General features: G+C 39.6%; 1 protein-coding gene across 4 annotated transcripts; it reads right to left on the bottom strand.

Moving 5' to 3' along the window:
* Positions 1–291: 291 nt before the first annotated feature.
* On the bottom strand, positions 292–23,253 carry ACTL6A (actin like 6A). Of its 4 annotated transcripts, none has more exons than XM_032174036.2 (14): positions 23,062–23,253; positions 18,681–18,757; positions 18,340–18,514; positions 15,060–15,160; positions 14,045–14,142; positions 12,213–12,307; positions 11,802–11,908; positions 11,615–11,704; positions 7,890–7,951; positions 7,586–7,700; positions 7,374–7,454; positions 5,242–5,337; positions 2,058–2,144; positions 292–772 (listed from the first exon to the last, which is right to left on the bottom strand). In XM_032174036.2, exons 1-14 carry the CDS (start codon positions 23,084–23,086, stop codon positions 692–694), a joined length of 1,290 nt encoding a protein of 429 aa, XP_032029927.1. In that variant the 5' UTR covers positions 23,087–23,253; the 3' UTR covers positions 292–691. The 4 variants fall into 4 exon arrangements, with proteins under 4 accessions (XP_032029927.1, XP_058282605.1, XP_058282606.1 ...); XM_058426622.1 differs by lacking the exon at positions 23,062–23,253 and adding an exon at positions 22,806–22,889; XM_058426623.1 differs by lacking the exon at positions 23,062–23,253 and adding an exon at positions 22,539–22,589.
* Positions 23,254–24,367: the final 1,114 nt, after the last annotated feature.

The raw sequence follows: 24,367 nt of genomic DNA, 5'->3' as shown, positions 1-24,367 counted from the left end.
TTCTAAAAATCGGTATAAAGTTCAGATTAAATTCTCACTTTATAAATTCTGACATTTAAGCAGGCTTTAAATGTCACCTGCTACCTTAGAGTGTAAGGGTGATGGTAACTGCCACAGCAAAGACAATACCATAGTTTTTGAATTTGAATAACAGTTTTAACTCTGTTGTTAATAGGATATGAAGAGGATGTGGGTACTGCTGTTAATAAACAGTGAGTACTTTGATTCAAAATAATCAGAAATACATTTAGTCCTTAAAGTAGTAATCACAGTGCACAACAGTCCAAAATATATTTCTGGAATGGCTAATTTTTATTTGATTCTATAAGCCTAAGGTAAAAAGAATAGGCAGTAACTTTTACTGGTCAATAAAAAGCAATTCTACCAATCCACTGGTAATTAATACACTAAACAGAGTTGGAAAGCATTTTACTGAAAGCAAAATATTTAGAGAAAATAGACATTTATACAAAATTATAAAATGCTTGTAATAAGAATAAGTGCATTTCAAGGAAAGCACAAACTTATCTTAATTTATAGAGCCAGTTAAAGCTTTAAAAAATTTAAGTGGAAATTGAAATATGCAAAAATGTATAAACATTCTACAAAAGATGGTCATTCTTTTCCTGAGTATACTAAAGCTATGAAACGTAAGGTGACAAAAGGAAGGTAGAAGCTTGGGAACTCTTTCTCAAGGGCATTTTCTTTCTACACACTGCTTCCCTCCTTCTTCATATTCTTGCTTGGAAATCCACATCTGTTGAAAGGTACCCTGTAAAATGGAAAGAAATTTATATAATTATGCCTTACTTCTTGCTAGAAATGGCTTTTTTTAATTTATTTTTTTGAGAGAGGGTCTTGCTCTGTCAGCCAGGCTGGAGTGCAATGGCATGATCGTAGCTCACAACAACCTCGAACTCCTTGGTTCAAGGGATCCTCCCATCTCAGCCTGGGACTCCAGGGGCGTGCCACCTGGCCTAATTTTAATTGTTGTAGAGATGGGATCTCACACTATGTTGCCCAGGCTGGTCTTATACTCCTGGGCACCTGTGATCCTCCTGCCTCAGCCTCCCAAAGTGCTGGAATTATAGGTGTGAGCCACTGCACCAGCCTTTTTTTCTTTTAATATCTTATTTTCATAACTCCTAAACTTTGAATAATTCACTTAAGAGTCCCGTCCCCCAAAATAGTACTCGATTATTTCTGCCCTCCTCTAGAACCATCCAAACACTATTTAGCCTTGCCTTTATGGTTAAAAAGAATACCAAGTCCTTCTGTATCTGTTACATTGTACAGGATTTAGAAAATATCTGGCAAGACTGAGGGTTTAGGTGTGATGGTTTGATGCCAACCTAAGGCAATAACAGAAATTGTCAGAAGGCTTGACTGACTATTGAATGACATTTACTTTTGTTGCTCTGAGGTAAAGGGCATCCGCCCCTTTATATACAGTATATATATATATATATGTATATAAACTGTATATATACAGTATATATGTGTGTGTATATATGTATATATACTGTATATATATATATAAGTATATAAACTGTATATAAAGGGAGAAATGCTCTAAGTCCAGGATGCAGAAAAGTACAAGGACTTTTTGTCCTTATTCAAGGCAGATGGTAGTCCAAGCAACATCTTACAGCCAGCACCATGACTTCACCATTTGCTCCAAGACCAATTCCTGACTTCCTAGACCTCACTGTAGACTGGGGAATGACCAGAACTTGAGAAGGAATGTTTTAATTTTAAATGCACTCCAGACAAGCCCTGACCAGTGCCAGTGGGGGGTATTATTAGAAAAGGCATGCATACATTAACATATTTCCACCTCTGAGAGGGGACATTGAAATTAGGCTGGAAAATGTCCACTAATTAGGCAAAGAGGCATTTTGTTATATCAGAACACATAAAATTGGTTATTCTATTAGGTCCTCCACTCATTTGACAGTTATAAAATGCAAAGATAAATGAAGCACTGGAATTATTTTTTGTATTTTTACTAGTATAATTCAGTAAGAACACTTTTGCAGAGTAGCTCATCAACTAACCAAAGAGGCTAGAATGGAGCCGCCAATCCATGAGCTAAACCTCCGTTCCACTGTTGTATTATTTGCAATCAATTTCAACCGCATGCTCTGAAATAGAAGAATATGCATTAGTACAATCAAATCTTGTGACTCAACTTAGGAAATTCTTTTTTCTTTTTTTTTTTTAAATAGAGACAGGGTTTTGCTCGCCATATTGTCCAGGCTGGTCTTCAACTTTTGCACTCAAGCAATCCACCCATCTCAGCCTCCCAAAGTGCTGGGATTACATGCATAAGCCACTGCACCCAGCCAGGAAATTCAATTTTGACAGACTTCTTAATGGCTCCCTGTGGTTCAAACACTGATTAAAATATGGTAATTTTGAAATAGCTAAGATAACAAGCATAGGTTAGACTAATATATAGACTTTTAAAGTACTTTGATTATGGCTTTTAATATGCAATTATATGATGGAAAATATACAAACTTTAAAAAACTGCATACTGAAGTATAGCATTCACAATTTCCATCCTAAAATAGCAAATCCACACCTAACACTATAAATCTGGTGCTGTGCTAAGTCTTTATTATTTCATTTCATCCAACACCAACCTAATTATCATCCCAATCTGTCTCCCTTTCTGTAGTCCTCCCCATCCTTCTAACTGCTTCTTTTCTAGGCTTTCCTGCTATCCTAATCCCTCCTTAGTTCACCCCAACCGTTCCAAATAAAAACGCATCCATCAGATTTCAGGTTAGTTTTTTATTCATACTACTTTCCTTCCAAATTAGTGCTTCTGTTCTGACTCTCATTTTCTCTTGGTAACACATAACTTTATTGCACAGTACGATCCCCTATCTCACTTCCTATATCAAGAGGTTTTTTTCTTTCTCTTACCAAGGAATCTGCCTCTGGGGATAGTTCTCAAGTTGTTGACATCTTCCTATTATTCTATAAATGAACACATTTTTTGAGCTTTTCAAAGTGAAATAAGTATGTGTACAGCAGGGGTGGGCATAGTATGGGATATGGGTGGGTGGAAGGTACTGGGGATAGGGTAAAGTGGGTTTTTGTAGGTGAGAAAGATTGGTAACTATTAAATAGAATTTTTTCCCTGTTCTTTCGTAGATTGTTATCACCTCCTAAAGGACAAGGATAGTTTCTAACTGGCCTTGACCACACCTTGAGTCATGCTTATCTGTATTCATTATTCAGGGACTTTCTATGAAATCTAATCATTAGTATTATAGGCCAGTGCGGTGGCTCACGCCTGTAATCCTGGCACTTTGGGAGGCCGAGGCGGGTGGATCACCTGAGGTCGGGAGTTTGAGACCAGCCTGATCAGCATGGAGAAACCCCGTCTCTACTAAAAAAATTAGCCGGTGTGGTGGAACATGCCTGTAATCCCGGCTACTTGGGAAGCTGAGGTAGGATAATCGCTTGAACTCAGGAGGCGGAGGTTGCAGTGAGCCGATACCGCGCCACTGCGCTCCAGCCTGGGGGACAAGAGCAAGACTCCGTCTCAAGTGAATAAATAAATAAATCTCAAATCAATCAATCAGTGGATCTAATGATTAGTATTATAATTCAGGTATGCCCTAGATCTCCAAGAATTTAGAAAATACAAGGCAGATGTCAACTGTGTGCCTATATATTTAGATATCACTTTTAATTATAGAAATGTGGCATATGTAAAACATTCTTTTATATGGGAAGCGAAAAGACTATTAAATATACAGATTTATAGATACTGTTAGGGCATATATAACCACTAATGTTTTTTAAATTTAATCTTTAGTGCAGAACACCTTACAAAAAAACCACTTCAAGTTTTTTTTTTTTTTTTTTCCCCTGAGCCAGAGTCTTGCTTTGTCACCCAGACTGGAGTGCAGTGGCATGATCTCGGCTCACTGCAACCTCCCCTGGGTTCAAGCAATTCTCCTGCCTCAGCCTCCCAAGTAGCTAGGATTACAGGCATGTGCCACCATGTCCGGCTAATTTTTGTATTTTTCTTTTTTTTTTTTTGAGATGGAGTCTCGCTCTGTCGCCCAGGCTGGAGCGCAGTGGCGCAATCTCGGCTCACCGCAACCTCCGCCTCCCAGGTTCAAGCAATTCTCCTGCATCAGCCTTCCGAGTAGCTGGAATTAGAGGCGCCCGCCACCAGGCCCAGCTAATTTTTGTATTCTTAGTAAAGACGGGGTTTCACCATGTTGGCCAGGCTGGTCTCCTGACCTCGTAATCCATTTGCCTCAGCCTCCCAAAGTGCTGGAATTGTAGGCGTGAGCCACCGTGCCCAGCTGATAGAAATTTTAAAGTTAAAAAATTGTAACTGTCATTCTGTTATCGAAGTACTATATAAATTACCTTCTCAAACCGAGTTTTTCTATTCTTTTAAAAGTTATTATAGTATACCCACTGATCTTTTTAAAACAAACATATGGGCTCATCAGTCCACTGCTAGATTTTATCCTGTGAAGAAGGAAGTATTTTCCCCTAGAGATTCAGCATAGCTCCACTGACACCTTGAGGCTTCTAGCCTCAAGAACTGTAAGACAATAAATTTCTGTTGTTTTAAGCCACTAACATGTACTTTGTTATGGCAGCTCTAGAAAACTAATCCATCTTTCTAGCCATATTGCTTTCCCCACTTATGTAAAGACTAGAAGCCAACTACTCTGAATTACTGGAACATACCCATCTTCTCTTAGTATTTTTGTAAATGGTTTTATTCCCTCCATCTAGATATCCTTTCATAAATTAGCAATGAGTTGAACTATTCATTCAAACTATAGCTTCTTCATGAGGCTATCCTCTGATACTCCTATAGAGTTAAGTAGTGGCTTCTTGCTGTTCCCGACAGCACCTCGTTCATGACGTACTGAATTGTTGAGCATGTTACAGTCACCATTTGCTGCATGTCTAACCATCCTAGTAGACTGAGCCCTTGGTGTGCAGGGACTAGTGCCTAGCAGACTATACATATTTAAATATTAAGTTAATAAATGAGATTCAAATAATTTAAGAGAAACTAATAGATGTCAACTAGGAAAACTTGGTTAAAGGATATTAACTTCAGTGATACTATACCAGGCACACACAAAATATCATGTATCTATTGAAAAATGAACCCTTATCTACAAAATTACACCATCAGTGAGGAAATATATGACTGAAGAATACCATTAAAGAACAAACAGAACTTACTGGAGGAGTTTTCTGAGACAGCTCTCTATTCAACCTGTCAGTAAAACTCTGTATTAGTGTGTTTCCTCCTGCCACTATTACACTGCCATAGAGACCCTAGGATAAAAATACAAGAAAAATCAGTCAGTTCCACATGTTTCCAAAAGTTTTAAATACAACTACAAATATAACCATGTGCTCTACTACAATTTTCACTTTCGTTTTTTGGAAATGTTTTACTATTATATAGACCTAATAGCTTAATCCATCAATTCTCCATCCTGGCTATACATTCAACTCATCTAAGGAGCTTTTAAAACACAAATTCCTAGGGTCAATTAAATAAAAATGTCCGGGGATGGGATCCAGGCAAGGTTACTTTTAGAGACGGGGTCTCGTTATATTGCCTACATTGGAATGCAGTGGCTATTCACAGGCACAGTCATAGTGTACTACAGCCTCAAACTCCTGGGTTCAAAACAATCCTGCTTCAGGCTCCCAAGTAGCTGGGACTACATGCCAATGTGCCTGGCAGGCATGGTTTTAACTCCCAAGATTATTTTAATGTGCACAAAGTTTTAAGAACCACTGACTTAAAGGAATAATTCTAAAAATCATAATTTTTTTTTTGGCAGATAGCTGCCAATATTTAATTAGAAGTACATTTTATAATGACTTTATCTTAGAATGCTCATCTGGAAATATTAATAGCAACCACCAGCCAAAAATTAAAATTACAAATATTTTGAAAAAGAATGCTTATCTGTAAGTTAGGATATTCAAAATTACACAATTATTTTATGATTACGAAAGACAATGATAAACTCTGAACATATTCCTTGCCAAAATTATTGCTACCTTTCTCTTTTGCAGAGGTAAGCATCAGAAGCACATGGGAGCTTTTCCAAAACACACATGCTAAGGCCTTCCCAAATAAAAATAAATTACTTTTATAAGGAGTGTATTTACTTTGAATTTGCATGTATGCATCAGAAAGTTAAGTGTCAACCTGTTTTAGTGGGTAAGTTCCTATTTTTAAAACATTTCAAATGTCTAAATCATCTAAATTTTGAAGCAGAAAATGGAATGCAAAAGTATCTCACTAGTTAAAACGAGAAACTTCACTAAAAACAAAGTTATCACTGTTGCAACAAATATACTTCAATTCAATTACCTTCCCCCAAAGGTGGAATTGTATTTGGGCTAAAAAATCCCAAACTTATACTACTATTGTCCTAGAAACATCACATGCCTACTAGGTTACCAGGTGAAATAAAGGTAAAATAAAGTATGATTTCCATAGCCACTCAAAGCCTTTTTTGAACAACATAGTAGCTATTAGCACTATGCTTTAAGCAAATTAATTTACTCAAAATCTAGGCAGTATGTGGTTGATAAGCTGAATTGGGTTTCAATAAGATAAAGTAAGTCCTCATTTAATGTCATCAATATGACCTTGGAAACTGACTTTCAGCAAAATGACATGTAACAAAACCAATTTTTTTCCTGAAACAATGTCCTTCAAGGACCTACTGTACATCATTTCAGTTAAAGTTGCAGTCTCCAAGAACCTATCACTGATAATAATGAGTGAAGTATATAAATGGAGTTAGTATTTAAAACCTGACAAAGCACAAAAAATATGAAGGTCATTTAAAATAAACTTCATGTGAAAGTTACTCATATAATTTAAACCACACCTTCCTGAAAAATAAAAGTAGAAGTTGTGCTATCTGTAAGAAAATCACCAACAACACATATTTTGGTTTGCCACATTTCAGGAAATCTCTAGCACAGCACTGTCTACAAGAACTTTCTGTGATGATGCAAATGTTCTATATCTGCACTGTCTGATGCAGCAGCCACTAGCCACATTTATAATGAGGCTACTACAACTGAAGAATTGAGTTTTATGTTTTTATTAATTTAAATTGCCACATGTGGCAGGTAGCTACAAAACTGGACACCATAGCTCTAGAGTTGCACATTTTTCCTTTTCTAGTACTTCATCTTTTTACATATACTGGTATAAAATGAACTTCAAAGTCAATGACACTGACAACCATTAGGTCACTGTCAATCTAACAATGATTTGGGGGCATTTCAGTCCCCTAAAAGATACCTTTAAACCATAACAGGAGACTGGCACTTACTGGTCTGATATCAATATCACACATCCCAACACTTGTGGTGACAACATGACTGACTCCTAACATTGTGTTTCCTGATAACCCCTACAACAAAAGAAAACAAGTAGTCACATGGAAGTTCTTCATACAGTAAAGCATATCCAAAACATTTTAGCCACAAAAGCTCTTTACCTATATAGGAAAAGCCAGACTAATTATGAAATAAGCTTTTATACCTTTACATTGGAAGGGTCAAATAATCCTTCTGGAATCTTTAGCCGCTCTGCACCAAAATCACAATTGTAGCCATTGGGGAATTCATAATGAACAGTTGGCATCTGTGCAGCCACTCTGAAAACATATTAAACCATATTACACAAAAGACAAAAATAATTCTCTTCAAAATTAACTACTAGGGAATTATCAACATAAAAAATGGGGAGTAAGAATATTTTAAACATTCAATTAAGTACTTTCTATATTTTTAAAACAAATCCTTTCCTCATTTATAAAGTATACAATTTAAATAAGAAAACATACTGTTCATCATAAGTTGAATCTGACACTTGAAGTACCGAAGCTTGAAAATCCTGGATAACACACTATGAGTAAAAGAAAAAAGTAACAAACAAGGTTGAGATTTATCTTTGTAATCGATACTTTTATAACATATTTTAAATACTTTTCAGAATGAAATTGGACCATGTTTCTAGATGGGTAAATCATTTCAAGAGTATAAATGTACCTAACAAGGATTCTGAGTATCAAGAAACCTAATTCTAAACATTTGCATTAGAAGCTAAATTACACACATTTAAGTTACAACAGTTATGAAGCGAGAGATAAACAACTGCAGGGGCAGGAACCCCTGCACCACAGTCCTGCATAACAAAACCAATTTCAGAACACCACTTTCTCCTTAAAAATAAGCTAGATTAGAAGCAAGATTTCATTACCTACATATACACATGTGCATATACATCACATTTTGTGCAACTTTTAATGACTGTACATAGTATAAAACAGTTTAATAAAATGCTGTGAACTAACACGACCTCTGGAAAAATCTTGCCTAATATCTAGGAAAAATGACAAATCATCCTAATTTTTCCTCATATATTATATGTACACACAGACAAAATCTTTATCTTTAGGTGCAAAAACTGTCAGATAGAGCTGGGTGCAGTGGCTCATGCCTGTAATCTCAGCACTTTGAGAGGCCGAGACAGGAGGATTGCTTGAGGCCAGGAGTTCAAGACCAGCCTGGTCAACATAGCAAGACACTGTCTCTATAAAAATAAAAAATAAATTAGCCGGGCATGGTGGCATGCACCTGTAGTCCTCCCTACTTAGGAGGCTGAGGCAGGGGGAGCCCAGATGTTTGAGGCTGCAGTGAACTACAATTGCACCACTGCACTCCAGCCTGGGTGACAGAGAGAGACCCTGTCTTTATTTATTTATTTATTTATTTTTTGAGACAGAGTCTTGCTCTGTCATTCAGGCTGGAATGCAGTGGCACAATCTTGGCTCAATGCAACCTCTACCTCCCGTGTTCAAGCAATTCTTCTGCCTCAGCCTCCCAAGTAGCTGGGATTACAGGCACTCAGCACCACACTCAGCTAATTTTTTTATTTTTAGTAGAGACGGGTTTTCACCATGTTGGCCAGGATAGTCTTGAACTCTTTGCCTCAAGTGATCTGCTGCCTCGGCCTCCCAAAGTGCTGGGATTACAGGCATGAGCCACTGTGCCCGGCCAACCCTGTCTTTAAAATATATATATATATATATGATATAAATAATTTTCTTAAAACCTGTCAGATAGATATGATCCCTCTCATAATTTTACTCTTAGTTTCTTTTGCTGGATACACATTAATTTCTATCAACAGACAGAACAGGAGAAAATATTTGCAAACTATGTATCTAACAAAGGTCTAATATCCAGCTTCTATAAGGAACAAAAAAAAAAGCCTCATTAAAAAGTGGGCAAAGAACACTAACAGACACTTCAAAAAAAACATACATGCGGCCAACAGCATATGAAAAAAGGCTCAATATCACTGACCATCAGATAAATGAAAATCAAAACCACAATGATACACCATCTCACACCAGTCAGAATGGCTATTATTTATTATTAAAAAGTGAAAAAATAGGGCCGGGCACGGTGGCTCACGCCTGTAATCCCAGCACTTTGGGAGGCTGAGGCGGGTGGATCACAAGGTCAAGGGTTCGAGACCAGCCTGGCCAACTAAGAATACAAAAATTAGCCAGGCATGGTGGCATGCGCCTGTAGTCCCAGCTACTCGGGAGGCTGAGGTAGAATAGCTTGAACCCGGGAGACGGAGGTTGCAGTGAGCCGAGACTGCACCACTGTGCTCCAGCCTGGGCGACAAAGCAAGACTGTCTCGAGAAAAATAAGTAACAGATGCTGCTGACATGGCTGCAGAGAAAAGTGAACGTTTATTCACTTTTGGTGAGAATGTAAATTAGTTCAACCATTGTTGAAAGCCGTGTGGCAATTCCTCAAAGAGCTAAAAACAGAACTACCATTTGTTTTTTTCTTTTTTGAGATGGGTTCTCACTCTGTTACCCAGGCTAGAGGGCACTGGTGCAATCACAGCTCACTGCAGCCTCGACCTCCCAGGGCTCAGGTGATTCTCCCACGTCAGTCTCCCACATAGCTGGGACTAAAGGTGCACACCCTCACACTTAGCTAATTTTTCTTTTTTTCTTTTTTTGAGATGGATTCTCACTCTGTTGCCCAGGCAGGAGTGCGGTGGCACCGTGTTGGCTCACTGCAACATCCATCTCCTGGGTTCAAGCAATTCTCCTGCCTCAGCCTCCCAAGTAGCTGGGATTACAGGTACCCATCACCACACCCAGCTGATTTTTTTATATTTTTAGAGACAGGGTTTCACTATGTTGGCCAGGCTGGTCTCGAACTCCTGACCTCAGGTAATCCACCCACCTCGGCCTCCCCAAGTGCTGGGATTACAAGCGTGAGCCACCACACCCGGCCCCACTTAGCTAATTTTTCTGTTTTTGTAGAGACAGGGTTTTGCCATGTTTCCCAGGCTGGTCTCTAACTCCTGAGCTCAAGGGATCCACCCACCTCAGCCTCTCAAATTACAGGCGTGAGCCACCATGCCTGGTCCAGAACTACCACTTGACCCGGCAATCTCATTACTGGGTATATACCCAAAGGAATATAAATCAGTCTATCATAAAGACACATGTATGCGTATGTTCACTGCACCACTATTCACAATAGCAAAGACATGGAATCAACTTAAATGCCCATCAGTGGAAGACTGGATTAAGAAAATGTGGTACATACAGACCATGGAATATTATGAAGTGAAAAAAAAAAAAAAAAAGAATGAGATCATGTCCTTTGAAGGAACAGGGATGGAGCTGGAGGCCATTATCCTTAGCAAGCTAATGCAGGAACAGAAAACCAAATACAGCACGTTCTCACAAGTGGGAGCTAGATGATGAGAACACATGGACACAAAGAAGGGAACAACAGACAGTGGGAACTCACTGAGGGACGAGGGAATGGAGCAGAAAAAAATAACTATTGGGTGCTAGGCTTAGTACCTGGGGGACAATAATCTGTACAACAAACTTCTGTGACACGAGTTTACCTATATAACAAACCTGCACATGTACCCCTGAACCTAAAATAAGTTTTTTTTTTTTTTTTTTAAAGAAATTAAGGCGTATCTGTGGTGTCAGGTTGTTTTACTAACCTCTTTCCCATCAGTAAGCCATACGTTCAGAGATGGGTTTTTAGTAGAGAGAATCTCTCATGGGTTCCTTGTTCTGAACAAAAACACATTTTTGATACTGCTGACTAATGCTAGGAAACAGAACATAACTGAGACATACTAGTAGGCCTCTGCAAATCCTAAGCCAAAAATGTTCAGAATAGCATAAAACCAAAATTCCTTCCAGGTCTCACCACAGTAATCCAAGTGAATATGTAGTAATTTGTAGAGATATCTGTTTGGCAAATATGAAAAGCATGCCTCTCACAGCAAGGCTCTTTTGTTAGTAAAATATCATTAAAAATATAGAGTGTGACCCTGAGATCATGTTCTATTTAATCTTCAAAATATATTTAGTAATAAAAAAAAAAAGAGCTTGAAAATATAAAGTGCCCATATTTTACTCAAGGATTTACAGCCTATATATAACTTTTTTTAATACTCATGCAAAAAGCCTGTAACATTTTTGTAAAGAGAATGAGGGTTACTTACATTACACATATAATTGTGCCAAGACCTCGTAACCTGAGGCAACTTCTCTTTTCTTTTCCAGTTTGCTGGAGATCCTTCACGAACAGCTTCCTGAGAGTACCAAGAGATGCTAGGTTAACAGAGTTCATTTCATAGGGGTGGGGGAGCTAGAAGTAAGTTCTACAAAGAAAATTCAATAATTACTTACTTTTGATGCAATCATGTATGGAGGAACCAATTCAATATTCATTTCTTGGAAGAGTTCTCTGCATTGCATAGTAATAAAGTCTCCAGCAAGAGGGGATTTCACAATGCCTATGAAACAGATGAAACAAGGCTAAGAGAGCAGTAAGTCCAAACTTCCTAGAACGAATTTCCTCTGTGGGTGTGTTTATGTGAATAACTTTTTCAGGTAGAATGAACTGAACTATCCTTCAACACATAAATAAAGCCATGCATCAGTTTTAAATATACATTATATACTAAAGATTTTTAACATACTTAAAATCTTATTCAGAAACTGATATGCTTTAGTAGTGCTACTCATCATTTTATTTCATTATGTACATCCTCATGGCATCTAAAATCATCTCAGTGTATCCTGGTTAAATACATTTACCTTGTTGAAGGACATAGCCATCGTGGACTGGAATTGCAGTGGTATGAGTGGCTCCACTGTCCAAAATCAGCCCAGTAGAACGACCATTAGCAAATCTAGTTTAAAACATTAAGGAAAAGAAAGTATCAAGGCCGCTAAAATAATGTTTATTGTAAAGTGCAGGCTCTTATAATGTTTCACAAACTATTTCTTAAACATGTACCTTATAGTTAAAAATGTATTACAGTGAATCTAGGGATAAAAATTGGTATAAAATAATATTTCTGGCTTAAAAACAAATAGCAAGAGGCAGGAATTCCAGAATGGAAGTATCAGGAACTCAGGGAAACCTTTACCCTAGAAACAGCTACTATTAAGCTGGTCAAAATTAACATAATCACTAAAAGTCTCTGGAGACTGATCAAAGAGCTTACAGCAAACTGAGATGCATTTATTTAACAAAATATACAGAAACTTGGTAAGAACAGTGGGAGGTTGTGACAATTGAGCTAGGGACTATAACCATTCTCACAAAGCATTGAAGAGCTGTTTCAGCAGTTTGGCAGCCACGTGGCACTTCCTATCTCCTCCAACTCAATGAGCGGGAAAACTATTCCAGGTGAATTCCACAGTTGGTGAACACTGGCAGATCCCATTTTCCACAGTTCTATGCTGCAGAAGGCCTATACTACCTGAATATACTAAACTGATGTTTAGGAGCAGGGACATTCACTCATTCATCAAATATTTACTGAGCATCTATTAGGTGTCTACTAAGTCTGGTGCTTAATAAGGAGGGAGGGAGGAAAACAGGGAGGCTGCTCACCTGGCACTAAAATTCCTTTAACACAGTAGACACATAATGTTGCACCAAAACTGCCTTTTCCCTGAAGGTTATCCTGTTTAGTGAAGTAGATGATCAATAAAGCTGTAAAAAGAAAAGCTCAGGATGTCCCAGGGAAGGTGGTGGTGTAAAAGAGAAACCTATTCCTGAGATACTCAATAGTAAAATCTGGGGAAGGGAACGGGCAATAGTAGGAGCATGTGGGAAGACCAAGAGGCAAGAGAACACAGCCAGGTCAGAGAACTGCAAGTACCTTAGTACGGTCTGAAAATAAAATAAAGGAAGAAATGTAGAAGACGATTCTGGCTTAAAGCAGACTAGCACTTTAGAAAGATTATTAGAGGCTGAGCATGGTGGCTCATGCCTGTAATCCCAGCACTTTGGGAGACTGAGGCAAGCAGATCGCTTAAGTCCAGGAGTTCGAGAGCAGCCTGGGCAACATGGCAAAACTCCATCTCTACCAAATAAATAAATAAATAAAAATAGATTATTAGAGCAACAGTGTAAAGAATGGGCAGACAAGAGGATGTGCTTCAGTAACCCTGGAAATAGCTTCATCCTAATGCTGTGTCAGTGGGACAGAGAGAAGCAAATAGCAGGGAAGAATAAGTAGGATTTGATGACTGACTAAATTTGAAGGAGAATGAATTTACAGCCAATTTCCAGTTTTCTATGATATTGGAAGGGAGGGAAATTTTAAAATGGCAATCTTTCAATTCATCTAACCAACTGGTTAAAACATTGCCTTCTATCCACATGCCCCTTCTTAAAAACAAAAACAAAAATGTCTTAACACTCAGAATTTGAGTGTTACTTTATTTCCCTCATACCTTCTGGTGTATCATCAGTTCTAATAAGAAATACTAAAAGATGAATAGCTAAAAAGCAAGAGAAAAGGGAAAAAAACTTCTGAACAAGCAATAATTGGCTTATGTCTTCTCCCAGAGTTATCACATTCAGTAGTATCATATATACTTCAAGAGGAAAGGTATTACTCTTTCAAGGATACGCTGTCAAAACTGCAGTTTTGCAAAGGAAGAATGCAGGGATGTTGTAGTGTTCAAACATTAACTCTGTCAGTTTCTCTCTCTTTGCTCTAGTATTCCACTTGAGAAGAGGGGAAAAAGAAATGCAAGTTATTAAGAATTAAAAAGTTGTTTTTATCTCCAGATAAAATCTAGCACTATATTAACAAAGATATAAAACATTAAGAACAGAATAAAATACCATGGGAAATCATCTTTCATAATAATAGCTCACAAAAATAAAAAACAAAACCTCTATAATATTTCTTTAGATGTAGATTAAATTTAATAAATCAATCAGATAAGAATTAAAATTCTTTAATAATAAAATTGCTTCTATAAATTTTAGAAATTACAGACTTTTCCACATATGAGGAAATCAGGATTCTTATAAACATATTATTAAATCTAAAGAGTAAATATTGTAATCCAAATCCTAAGTACGAATTTTAGACCACCAAATTCTCCCACTTATAGTTGGTACTCATAAAAGAATACTACAAGTTAGTAATAATAAGATACTGATAATTTATGACCATTATGCTTGCTTTCTGGGACCTTTTTGTCTATGTACCAAATGTATTTCACAAGAGACTTTGGTCCAGAAATTTCCAGCCCTTGTTCAACATCTCAATTCTCTCTTGGAAACTTGGATAAAAGTAGATACACGCTGCTCTTGGGGCACAAGAAATGATTCATAATTCAAAATGAGAAGGAGTCCTAGTAAATAAAATGTTAAACAAATCCCTAGAAATACATAAATAACCACAAGAATCCATTAGGGTGTTTTGTTGTTCTCTGGATATTTTATTTATTGGAATAGTAAAATAAAAGTTACAATAGTATTAAAAAATTAATTCTTTTCCCTAATTTTCAAATTCAGAATATGAATTTCTATGCCTCTTTAAAGAAAAATATTCATCAAATGAGTAGAAAACTAAGGAAAAAAAGAAAAAAAAAACAACTAGAGAAACATGAAAAAGAAAATCTTTATCTCACCGGTGCCTCTGACATGAGAACAGGATGGAGACTGGCTTCTGATTTGACATGCATTTTGTAGGTATGATCCAAAATAGCCTGGAAACTATCCCAGTCTTCAACTAGAATATAAGATTAGTAACTTGGAAACAATGCATAGTTGAAGATGAATACAGCATCTTTTGAGAAATTCTTTCCATGACTTAACAATTAATACTTTAGTATACAGAACCTACTGATTTTACAGATCAACTTCATACCACAGTACTTTTATATAGAGATTACCTTTGCCTTCTAGATATATAGAACTTCTTTTTGGTCCCTCCAGCCCCCAGACCTGTCCCAAATGTAATTAATCTAACAGACCTAAAATATGAAGTAAATGTTATTCAATTCAATGAATACTTATTAGAGGCTCAGAATGCGATCAGAATGATAATAGGAAGTACAGAAGAATTGTATGGCCTTCTGATGATACTACAGCTGGATTTAAAAAAAAAAAAGAAAGAATTGTATGGTCTAGATCCGATACTCAAAAAAATTTACAGTCTATTTGGAAAAAGACTAAAAGACATGTTAAAAATTCAAAGAAGCGCATCTGTCTTCAATTTGGCTTCCACCTAAACATTTTATTAAAACTACTGACATAAGTCACTAATGACCTTCTTTTTTCTTTTTTTTTTTTGAGATGGAGTCTTGCTCTGACGCCCAGACTGGAGCGCAATGGCGCAATCTCAGCTCACTGCAACCTCCGCCTCCTGGGGTCAAGCAATTCTCCTGCCTCAGGCTCCCAAGTAGCTGGGATTACAGGTGGCCGCCACCATATCCAACTAATTTTTGCATTTTTAGTAGAGACAGGGTTTCACCATGTTGGCCAGGCTGGTCTCGAACTCCTGACCTCAGGTGATCCGCCCACCTTGGCCTCCAAAGTGCTGGGATTACGGGCGTGAGCCACTGCCCCCAGCCACTAATGATCTTCTACTAGGCAAATTCGTGGATACTTAACATTTTTAATCTCATCTGACTTCTCTAAATTATGACAGCATTGCCTACACAAGAGTTTACAAACTTTTCTGTCACAGCCCAAAGAAAAAATGTCATTAATTATATATTTCCACAGGCCCACCTGGATTTTTTTAACTTCTTTCTTACTGTAAAGCTTTCAATGTCACAACAGAAAACACTGAGAAAAACTGGAATTTTATGCTTCCAGAAACTTTTTCTTTTCTTGTTCTTCTCCTGATTTTTTTCCTACATCCCTAATTGTTCCCTTTCATTCTCCTTCAAGGGTACCTTTTATTCTCTATTGGTTAAAATATACAACAAGTTTTTGCTAGGAACTCCATCTTCAACCCTCTTCTCATATTCCAAATTTTTTCAGAGTTATAAAATGCAACTCCATGTCTTAAAATCTTTCTTATAACCTTTTATTCCCCTGTTTACTGAATTATCACCTGGATATTCTAAGCACTTTGAACTCAGTGCTTAGAACATGTAAAATTTTGTTACATGCCAGGTAGATGGTACCTACATAATCAGCCCTCTGTAAAATCCTTTACTTACTACTCATGAAAGAGTTAACACTGCAAGCCTGAGAAAGGCCTGCTTATAAGGCTGACTCTTAGCTGGTGTCTGGAAACATGACTGGCAAACAGTTCCCTATGTTCATATAAAACTTGTCCCTAAATGGTAAGAGTAGCTCGCTACACCTACACTGTTTATACAGTGTGGTTTGTTCTGAACACTTGCTTTCCTTCTGAGAATCTAAAATTTTGTTACATGCCAGGTAGATGGTACCTACATAACCACCCCTCTGTAAAATCCTTAGGTACTGAGTCTCAGAGTTCTCCTGGAAGGTAACACAGGTTATAACTTGTTGCTGGAGGGATTAAGCACATCCTGTGTGACTGCACTGTGAGAAGACTCTCCAAAGCTTGCATCTGGACTTCATCATCCCTGTCCCTTTTCCCTTTGTCGATTTTGTTTTGTATCTGAATCTTCAGTACAATAAATCTTAGCTGTGAATACAACCATATGCTGAGTCCTGTGAGTGAGTCTTGCTGGTGAATAATTGAACCTGAGAGTGATTTTGGCTATCCCTAATAAGCTTGCTTTTTTTTTTTTTGAGACAGTCTCACTCTGTCACCCAGGTTGGTGTGCAGTCATGGGATCTCAGTTGCAACCTCTGCATCCTGGGTTCAAGTGATTCTCGTGCCTCAGCCTCCCGAGTAGCTGGGATTACAGGTGGTACACATCACCACACCTGGCAAATTTTTGTATTTTTAGTAGAGATGGGGTTTCACCATGTTGCTCAGGCTGGTCTCAAACTCCTAGACTCAAGCAATCCACCTGCAGTCTCAGCCTCCCAAAGTGCTGGGATTATACAGGCGCAAGCCACCACACATGGCCAACCATGCCTTTTAAAACCATAAAACTTGCTCCTTCCCTTTCTATTCCTATCTCAATGCATGGTACTCTCTGTTCAGAGTTACCCCAACCAAAAATCTAGGAAACTTTCTCAACTTATCTCTTGCTTTCACTCCCTCGATCATTTAGTACCATCTGTCTCCTGGTTACCCGGAAAGTCCCTTCAGAATCTCTACCAGCATTATATAATAGTTTAAACCTTTTTCATTTCTCATCTGGACTCTTACCATCACATCTGTTTAAATTCCTTTGGGGTTATCCTTCAGTCACTAGCTTAATACAACCCTGGGATGGTTTACAAGCCCTTTTATGACTGTTCCCTGCCTACCTTTCCTGCTACTGCTCTCTGCCTACCTTTCCTGATACTGACCTTAATGAGCCCAATGCTGCAACTATACTTAATTGTATTACATTTTTAAGCACATAAGTTTCTTTCACAATTCCATCCCTTCACACATGCTGGTCCCTTTGCTTTATCCAGCTTTGTCAGCCAAGCTAATTCTTATTCATTGATCAAGATTCATCACAAGTTACCTCCTTTGTGAAAACCATCACTGACTCCCAACACCAGAGTCAAACACCTCCTCTCTCTAATTTCATTGCTCACTGCATATACCTATATTATAGCACTTATCCCACTGTATTCCATTATTTGTATATATACATCTATTTCCCCTAACTGTAAGCTTTTAAGGAAAAGGAACATTTCTTATGCATCTTTGTATTCTCAGTGTCTGGAAATCAGTTTGTGGAATAAAAAACAAAACAAAACAAAAAAACCATGGTTGATGTTCAACTTATAAGAAGCTACTGCTTTATATCTAAAATATAACATGTACACTCCATAATCAATTCCATGGGGAAAACATCATACCCATCCCATTTTTTAAAGGTGAAATGGCCTCCATATTCTCCCTCGGAACACGCAGAGCATTAGTATCTATGTAGTAGGTGGGACCGCCTTGTTTGCCTTTATCGCCATCTATTTCCATTAATGTGCTTCCGTCGTCTCTTTCTACCATCATACCAATAGCTGTAGGAAAATCCACCTGTAAGAGTCAGCAACATGATATACAAGTTTCACCTTTCATCAAGGAGGCATTTTTTCCCCAACTAATGTATTTTATTCTATTTTGTTTTGAATCAGAATTTCTGCATGAATTTAATTTACATGAATGGCTCTACATATCCAATTAACTCTAACATTACACTTACCTTGGGGCAGTCCTCACCAGCATAACCAGCTCTCACAGTATAGGATCCAATGTCAAAAACAAGGGCTCCAACTTCATCTGAAAAGATTAAAGATAATTAGCATTAACAGCTTGCAAAAGTACCATATGAAAATCACAGCTCACTGCAGCCTCAACCTCCTAGGCTCAAGCAATCCTCCCACCTCAGTCTTACAAGTAGCTGGGACTACAATGCATGTCACCACACCCAGCTAATTTTTTAAATTTTTTTGTAGACATAAGGTCTCACTGTGTTGCCCAGGCTGGACTCAAACTCCAGGGCTCAAGCAATCCTCTGCCTCAGCATCCCAAAGTGCTGCAGGCATGAGCCACTGCACTCAGCCCAATTATATTCATATTATTACTCACTTGAATCTAGTTTCAAATACACCTTAAAGAATCATTTAATTAAAATATAACAAGTCATACACCGTATTTAAGTAGAGGTTCAATCAGTTAAATGGTACACTAAAACTGGGTAATTTCAGTTTACTTATTAAAGGGAATTATTTGCAAAGATATAGGTGAAATACAAGACAACCAGAAGGGACAGTTACAGTATTGAAAGATTACAGTGCAGCAGTTGGAAAGGTGGATTTAAGAGGCAAAGAGGTGGAGGCACAATATCTGTGGGGAATTGTAGTTTCCCTGTTGAGATAAGAGCTTGATTGAAGGCAGTGGCAATGGTATTAAAAAGGAGGGAATTTGAGAAACACTTAGGAGAAATATTTGGCAGAACTTGAAAGATGGAGGTGTTCACAACTCTCAGGTTTTTGCCAATGCGGACTGGTGGTCAGCAATGTGTTAGGCAATGCTTCAGATGTGTTGAATTTGAGATACCCATGAGACATCAGATGCAATTGTGTTGATGTACAGTAAAAAGTTCAGGATACAGATGTAGACACTGGTTAGAGCTTGAGAGAGAGAGAGAGAGAGATTTGAGATCAGTATTTAGGTAGAAGTTGAAGCTATAGGAGTAGAATATGTTACCCAGGAAAGGGTAAATTAGGGAAGGGGCTCCTAACATGGGTTTGTGGCCTTCCCAAAGTTTCCACGGTAGAACTATATTTTATTATAATTGGTTTCTTTTATAAAAATTTAAAAACATTCTAAGAAGGGATTCATAATTTCCTAAACTGTGTGCATTAGTTTGTAGGGCTGCCATAATAAAGTACCACAGTCTGTGTGGCTTAAACAACAGAAATTAGTTTTCTCACAGTTCTAGAGGCTGGAGGTAGATCTAAGTGTCAGCAGAGTTGGTTTCTTCTGAGATCTGTCTCTGTGTGTAGATGGCCATCTCCTCCTCTGTCTTCACATGGCCTTCCCTCTGTACAAGTCCAAGTCTGAATTTTCTCTGTTTTTTTGTTGTTATTGTTATTGTTTTTTTTTTTTTTTTTTTTTTGAGACGGAGACTTGCTCTGTCACCCAGGCTGGAGGGCAATAGCACGATCTCAGCTCATTGCAGCCTCCGCCTCCCGGGTGCAAGCAATTCTCCTGCCTTGGCCTCCAGAGTAGCTGGGACTACAGGTGTGCACCGCCATGCCCAGCTAATTTTTTGTATTTTGGGTAGAGTTGGGATTTCACCATGTTGGCCAGGATGGTCTTGATCTCCTGACCTCGTGATCTGCCCGCCTCTGCCTCCCAAAGTGTTGGGCTTAACAGGTGTGAGCCACTGCGTCTGGCCTGAATTTTCTCTTAAAAGCATCAGTCATACTGATTAGGACCCAATTTAAATTTGATAAAATTTAAATCACTCTAGCCAGTTGAAATTCAAGGTGTAGCAAAATCTGGTAGCAGTCTCACTTCCTGCCTCATACACTAACTTACTGGGTAATATGTCATCTCCTGAACACACCACATACTCTCACTCAGCTAACCTTCGCATATGCTGTCCCTTTCCACTCCTCCTCCATCATCCCCATTACCTCTATTGTAAAGTCTCTTGACTCCACCACACGGAATCAATAACTTTATTCTCTGAGCTACCTTTGCACTATATATATATATATATATGACATATATGACATATATATGACATATATATGACATATATATATGTTTGTTGTTTTTTTTTTTTTTTAGGATAGAGTCTTGCTCTGTCACCCAGGCTGGAGTGCAGTTTCAAGTTCAAGTGACTCTTGTGCCTCAGCCTCCCCAGTAGCTGGGACTCCAGGCATGCGCCACCACGCCCAGCTAATTTTTGTATTTTTAGTAGGACAGGGTTTTGTCATGTTGGCCAAGCTGGTCTTGAACTCCTAGCCTCAAGCAATCCGCCCGCCTCGGCCTCCCAAGGTGTTGGGATTACACCACACCTGGCCCCTTCTACATATTGGTATCAACGAACGTCTCATTGAATTACAGTTACCATTTCTGATCAATATAAGATGCTATCAACTACATGATGCACCACTATTTCCTGCATCACTAACAAAATAATATGGCAATTAAACTCTGCCACGCCAGCACTGTTAAGACATATTCTGACTGGGGGCAGTGGCTCAAACCTGTAATGCTAGCACTTTGGGAGGCTGAGGTGGGAGGACTGCCTGAGCTCAGGAGTTCAAGACTCGTCTCTATTTAAAAAAAAAAAAAAAAAGACATATTCCAACTTCAGCTTAGTTTAAATGTGGGAAAAAATGTACAACTAAGAATCAGTGAATACGGTATCTATTTACCTAACGGACTCATCTACAAGACTGAGCTTCTTGATCACAAGAGCCTATACCTGCCACATAGCAAGTACTCAAAAAATATTTTTTTGAAATAGAAAAAATCCCACATATCAGCTCATTTTCCTGTCCTAATTAGTTTAGTAAACTGGATATGGTGGAATTTTAATTTAAGACTCTAAATTCTTAGAATTTTACATCTGTTCCTCTTCCAGGATGGGAGATACATCTAATTCCTGTACCCTGCTTCACTAACAATCAAGCCCCATGAACCCAAAGTAGGAGAGTGGCAATGGGAGGCAGGAGGCTTAATAGAACCACAGAGCTCTGGATGTTTAAAACCTAGGATGCAATTTCTAGTGTATAAAAATCCTCAAGAATTGAACCTCTACTCTACTAAAAAGGATTTTTTCTTTTTTGAGGATTTCAATGTTTTTCTCCTTCCAAGTTTAGGGGTGATGTGAATTTCTTGGGGAACATGAAGGAAAAATCTTATTTTTGTTGTTTCCTACCTGTAAAATGACATCCTTTATAGAAACAGCATCACTACTAGACACAGTAACCATAGTAATAGTCTGGATTTGTTTTCTGGGTCTCTAACTCATCAAACACAACCCAACACATGAATTATATGTATCAGTGTTTCCATTAACCCGCAGATCTCGCAAAAATGGAGGCTCTAAATCAGTAGATTTTGAATGACGCGTGAGATCCTGCATTTCTAACAGGCTTGCAGGTGATGCTGACACTGCTGGTCCATGGACCAGACTTTAAGTGGCAAATGTAGCATTATTTCATTTAACCTTCACGCCCACCCCCATCGGCTAGGAATTATTCCATAAATGAGGCCTGAAGTTGGAAAGTTACGTAAATTGCCCAAGACCAAAACGCTTAATAAAGAGTGAGGCGGATATTCCAACCCAGGTCTGTAACCCCCGGCACCTGGTAATTTTTCTACCGCACCACAGTCTAATCAAGGAAAGTGAAAAAATAACACGCCTACGACCCCCAGCAAACTTTCTGGGCATCCTTAAATTACACGTGCTCCTGAATTGATCTCAAACAGACCCGCCCACAAGTCACTCTGGAGACTCCGCAGCCAACAAACCCGCAGGAGTTACTGAAAGGTGAGGCAGCTCGCGCATGGGGCGCAGACGGGGAGGAGGCAGTACCCTAAGTGGCCGCCGCTTCCCTAGTCAGTTCTACGGCTTGAGGCTCGCTTTGCCACCTATGGGACACTCTGGGAACCCTCCGTCCACGCTTGCAAACCGCCGGGACCTTCCAAGTTTAAGCGCGCGCACACGCGCCCCGACACAGCTGAGTCCAGGAGGCACCCGGGGAGATGCGACCCTGGGACGGTCACCCAAGCTGGGGCCCGGCGGCCGGCTAGACTAAGCCTAACGCCCAGCCCGAGGCTCCCTAGAGAACCGAGCGCGCACCCCAAAACCCTGCTCCTCCAGGGACAGAGGCAGGAAGAGGCCACAGAAAGCCGCCACTCCAGGGCGCCCGAAGAGCACGGCGAGCCGGGTGGGCTCCAGGGGCGGGCAGAGCGCGGGGCGGGGACGGGGCGGGGAGGCCGGGGTCCCGAGAGGGGGAGACCGGAAGGGAACGCCGGGGAGGGGAGGGCTGGGAGCGGCGGTTACAAACCCCACACGCCGAAAAGGCGCGCTCTCTCGTCCGGCCGCACTCACTCACCTCCCCCGTACACGCCGCCGCTCATGGCTGCTGCCGGCGCGACTCCTACCCTAAGGGCTAACTGGCGAAGTGACTGCAGTGGCTGCGACTGCGAGTCCCGAGAAGCGACAGCCCCTGACTCCCTTAACTTCCACCACCACCCCCCTCAGGCAACAAAGCGGCGTCCACACACCCCGGAGCTCAGCCACACTTGCTGGCTCCTTCTATCAGCCAATCACGAGGGTTCAGGCCTAAGTCTAGCCAATCAGAATGCGGCTGCGCCGCATCCCCGCCGCGGCCCAGCAGGTTTAGCCAATCGAAGGCAGCTATGGGGGCGGGGAAAGAGGAAAGCGACAGCAAGACAGAAGGAGTTGGGTTGCGGAGCTGGAGGGGCGGAGCTTCCCGGGTGGGCGAGGGAATGGGCGGAGGCAGTGGGAGAAGAAGGAGGAAGGCTGGAAGAAGCATGGGGGCGGGTCTAGGAGGTGCGTCTGGGCGCTGAGGAGCGGCGGGAACCCGGGTAGGGGAAGGTAGACCTCTGGAAATGGAACGGGTTTCTCCACGCCGAGATTCCTGTCCAGTGACTGTGGGGAATGCGGATCTTTGTTTTTTTTCTGAAGAAAAAGTATTTTAAACTAACTTTTATGTTGAAAAAATAAAAATTTTGCGCTCCACTTTGGAATAGGGGAATCAGTAAATCAGACAGATTGATAGGATCTTCCAATTTTTAAAATGGTTATTAATAAGTAAAAGAAGAATGAAATGATGCATTATCCCAGCTAAACCTAGGTAGCGCTTTAAAAACTTTTAAAACTTACCCATTTCTTTTAAAAAAAAAAAAAATTTTCAGGCCGGGCGTGGTGGCTCACGCGTGTAATCCCAGCACTTTGGTAGGCTAAGGCGGGCAGATCACGAGGTCAGGAGTTTGAGACCAGCCTGGCCAACATAGTGAAACCCTGTCTCTACTAAAAATGAGAAAATTAGCCGGGAGTGGTGGCACGCACCTGTAGTCCCAGCTACTCAAGAGGCTGAGGCAGGAGAATCGCTTGAACCCAGGAGGCGTTGCAGTGAGCCGAGATTGCGCCACTGCACTCCAGCCTGGGCGACAGAGCAAGACTCTGTCTCAAAAAAAAAAAAAAAAAAAAAAAAAAAAAAAAAAAAATCAGTTTCTTTTATCCTGTGAGAGGTATTTAAAACAGCTAATCAATCGTCATTCAAGCAAGCACCCAATGCTAAATATGCATCCTAAAAACAGCCTGTCTCAGTCCCCTATTTCTACCAGCCTAGTCCAGATCACCTTCCTTTATCCCCAGATTACTGCAACAACTTG

Source organism: Hylobates moloch, unplaced genomic scaffold, assembly GCF_009828535.3.
Source record: "Hylobates moloch isolate HMO894 unplaced genomic scaffold, HMol_V3 SCAFFOLD_13, whole genome shotgun sequence".
In the NCBI taxonomy this organism is placed as follows: Eukaryota; Metazoa; Chordata; class Mammalia; order Primates; family Hylobatidae; genus Hylobates; species Hylobates moloch.
Note: the sequence above shows the minus strand (reverse complement) of the source record. Positions and strands in the feature narration are given on the sequence as shown.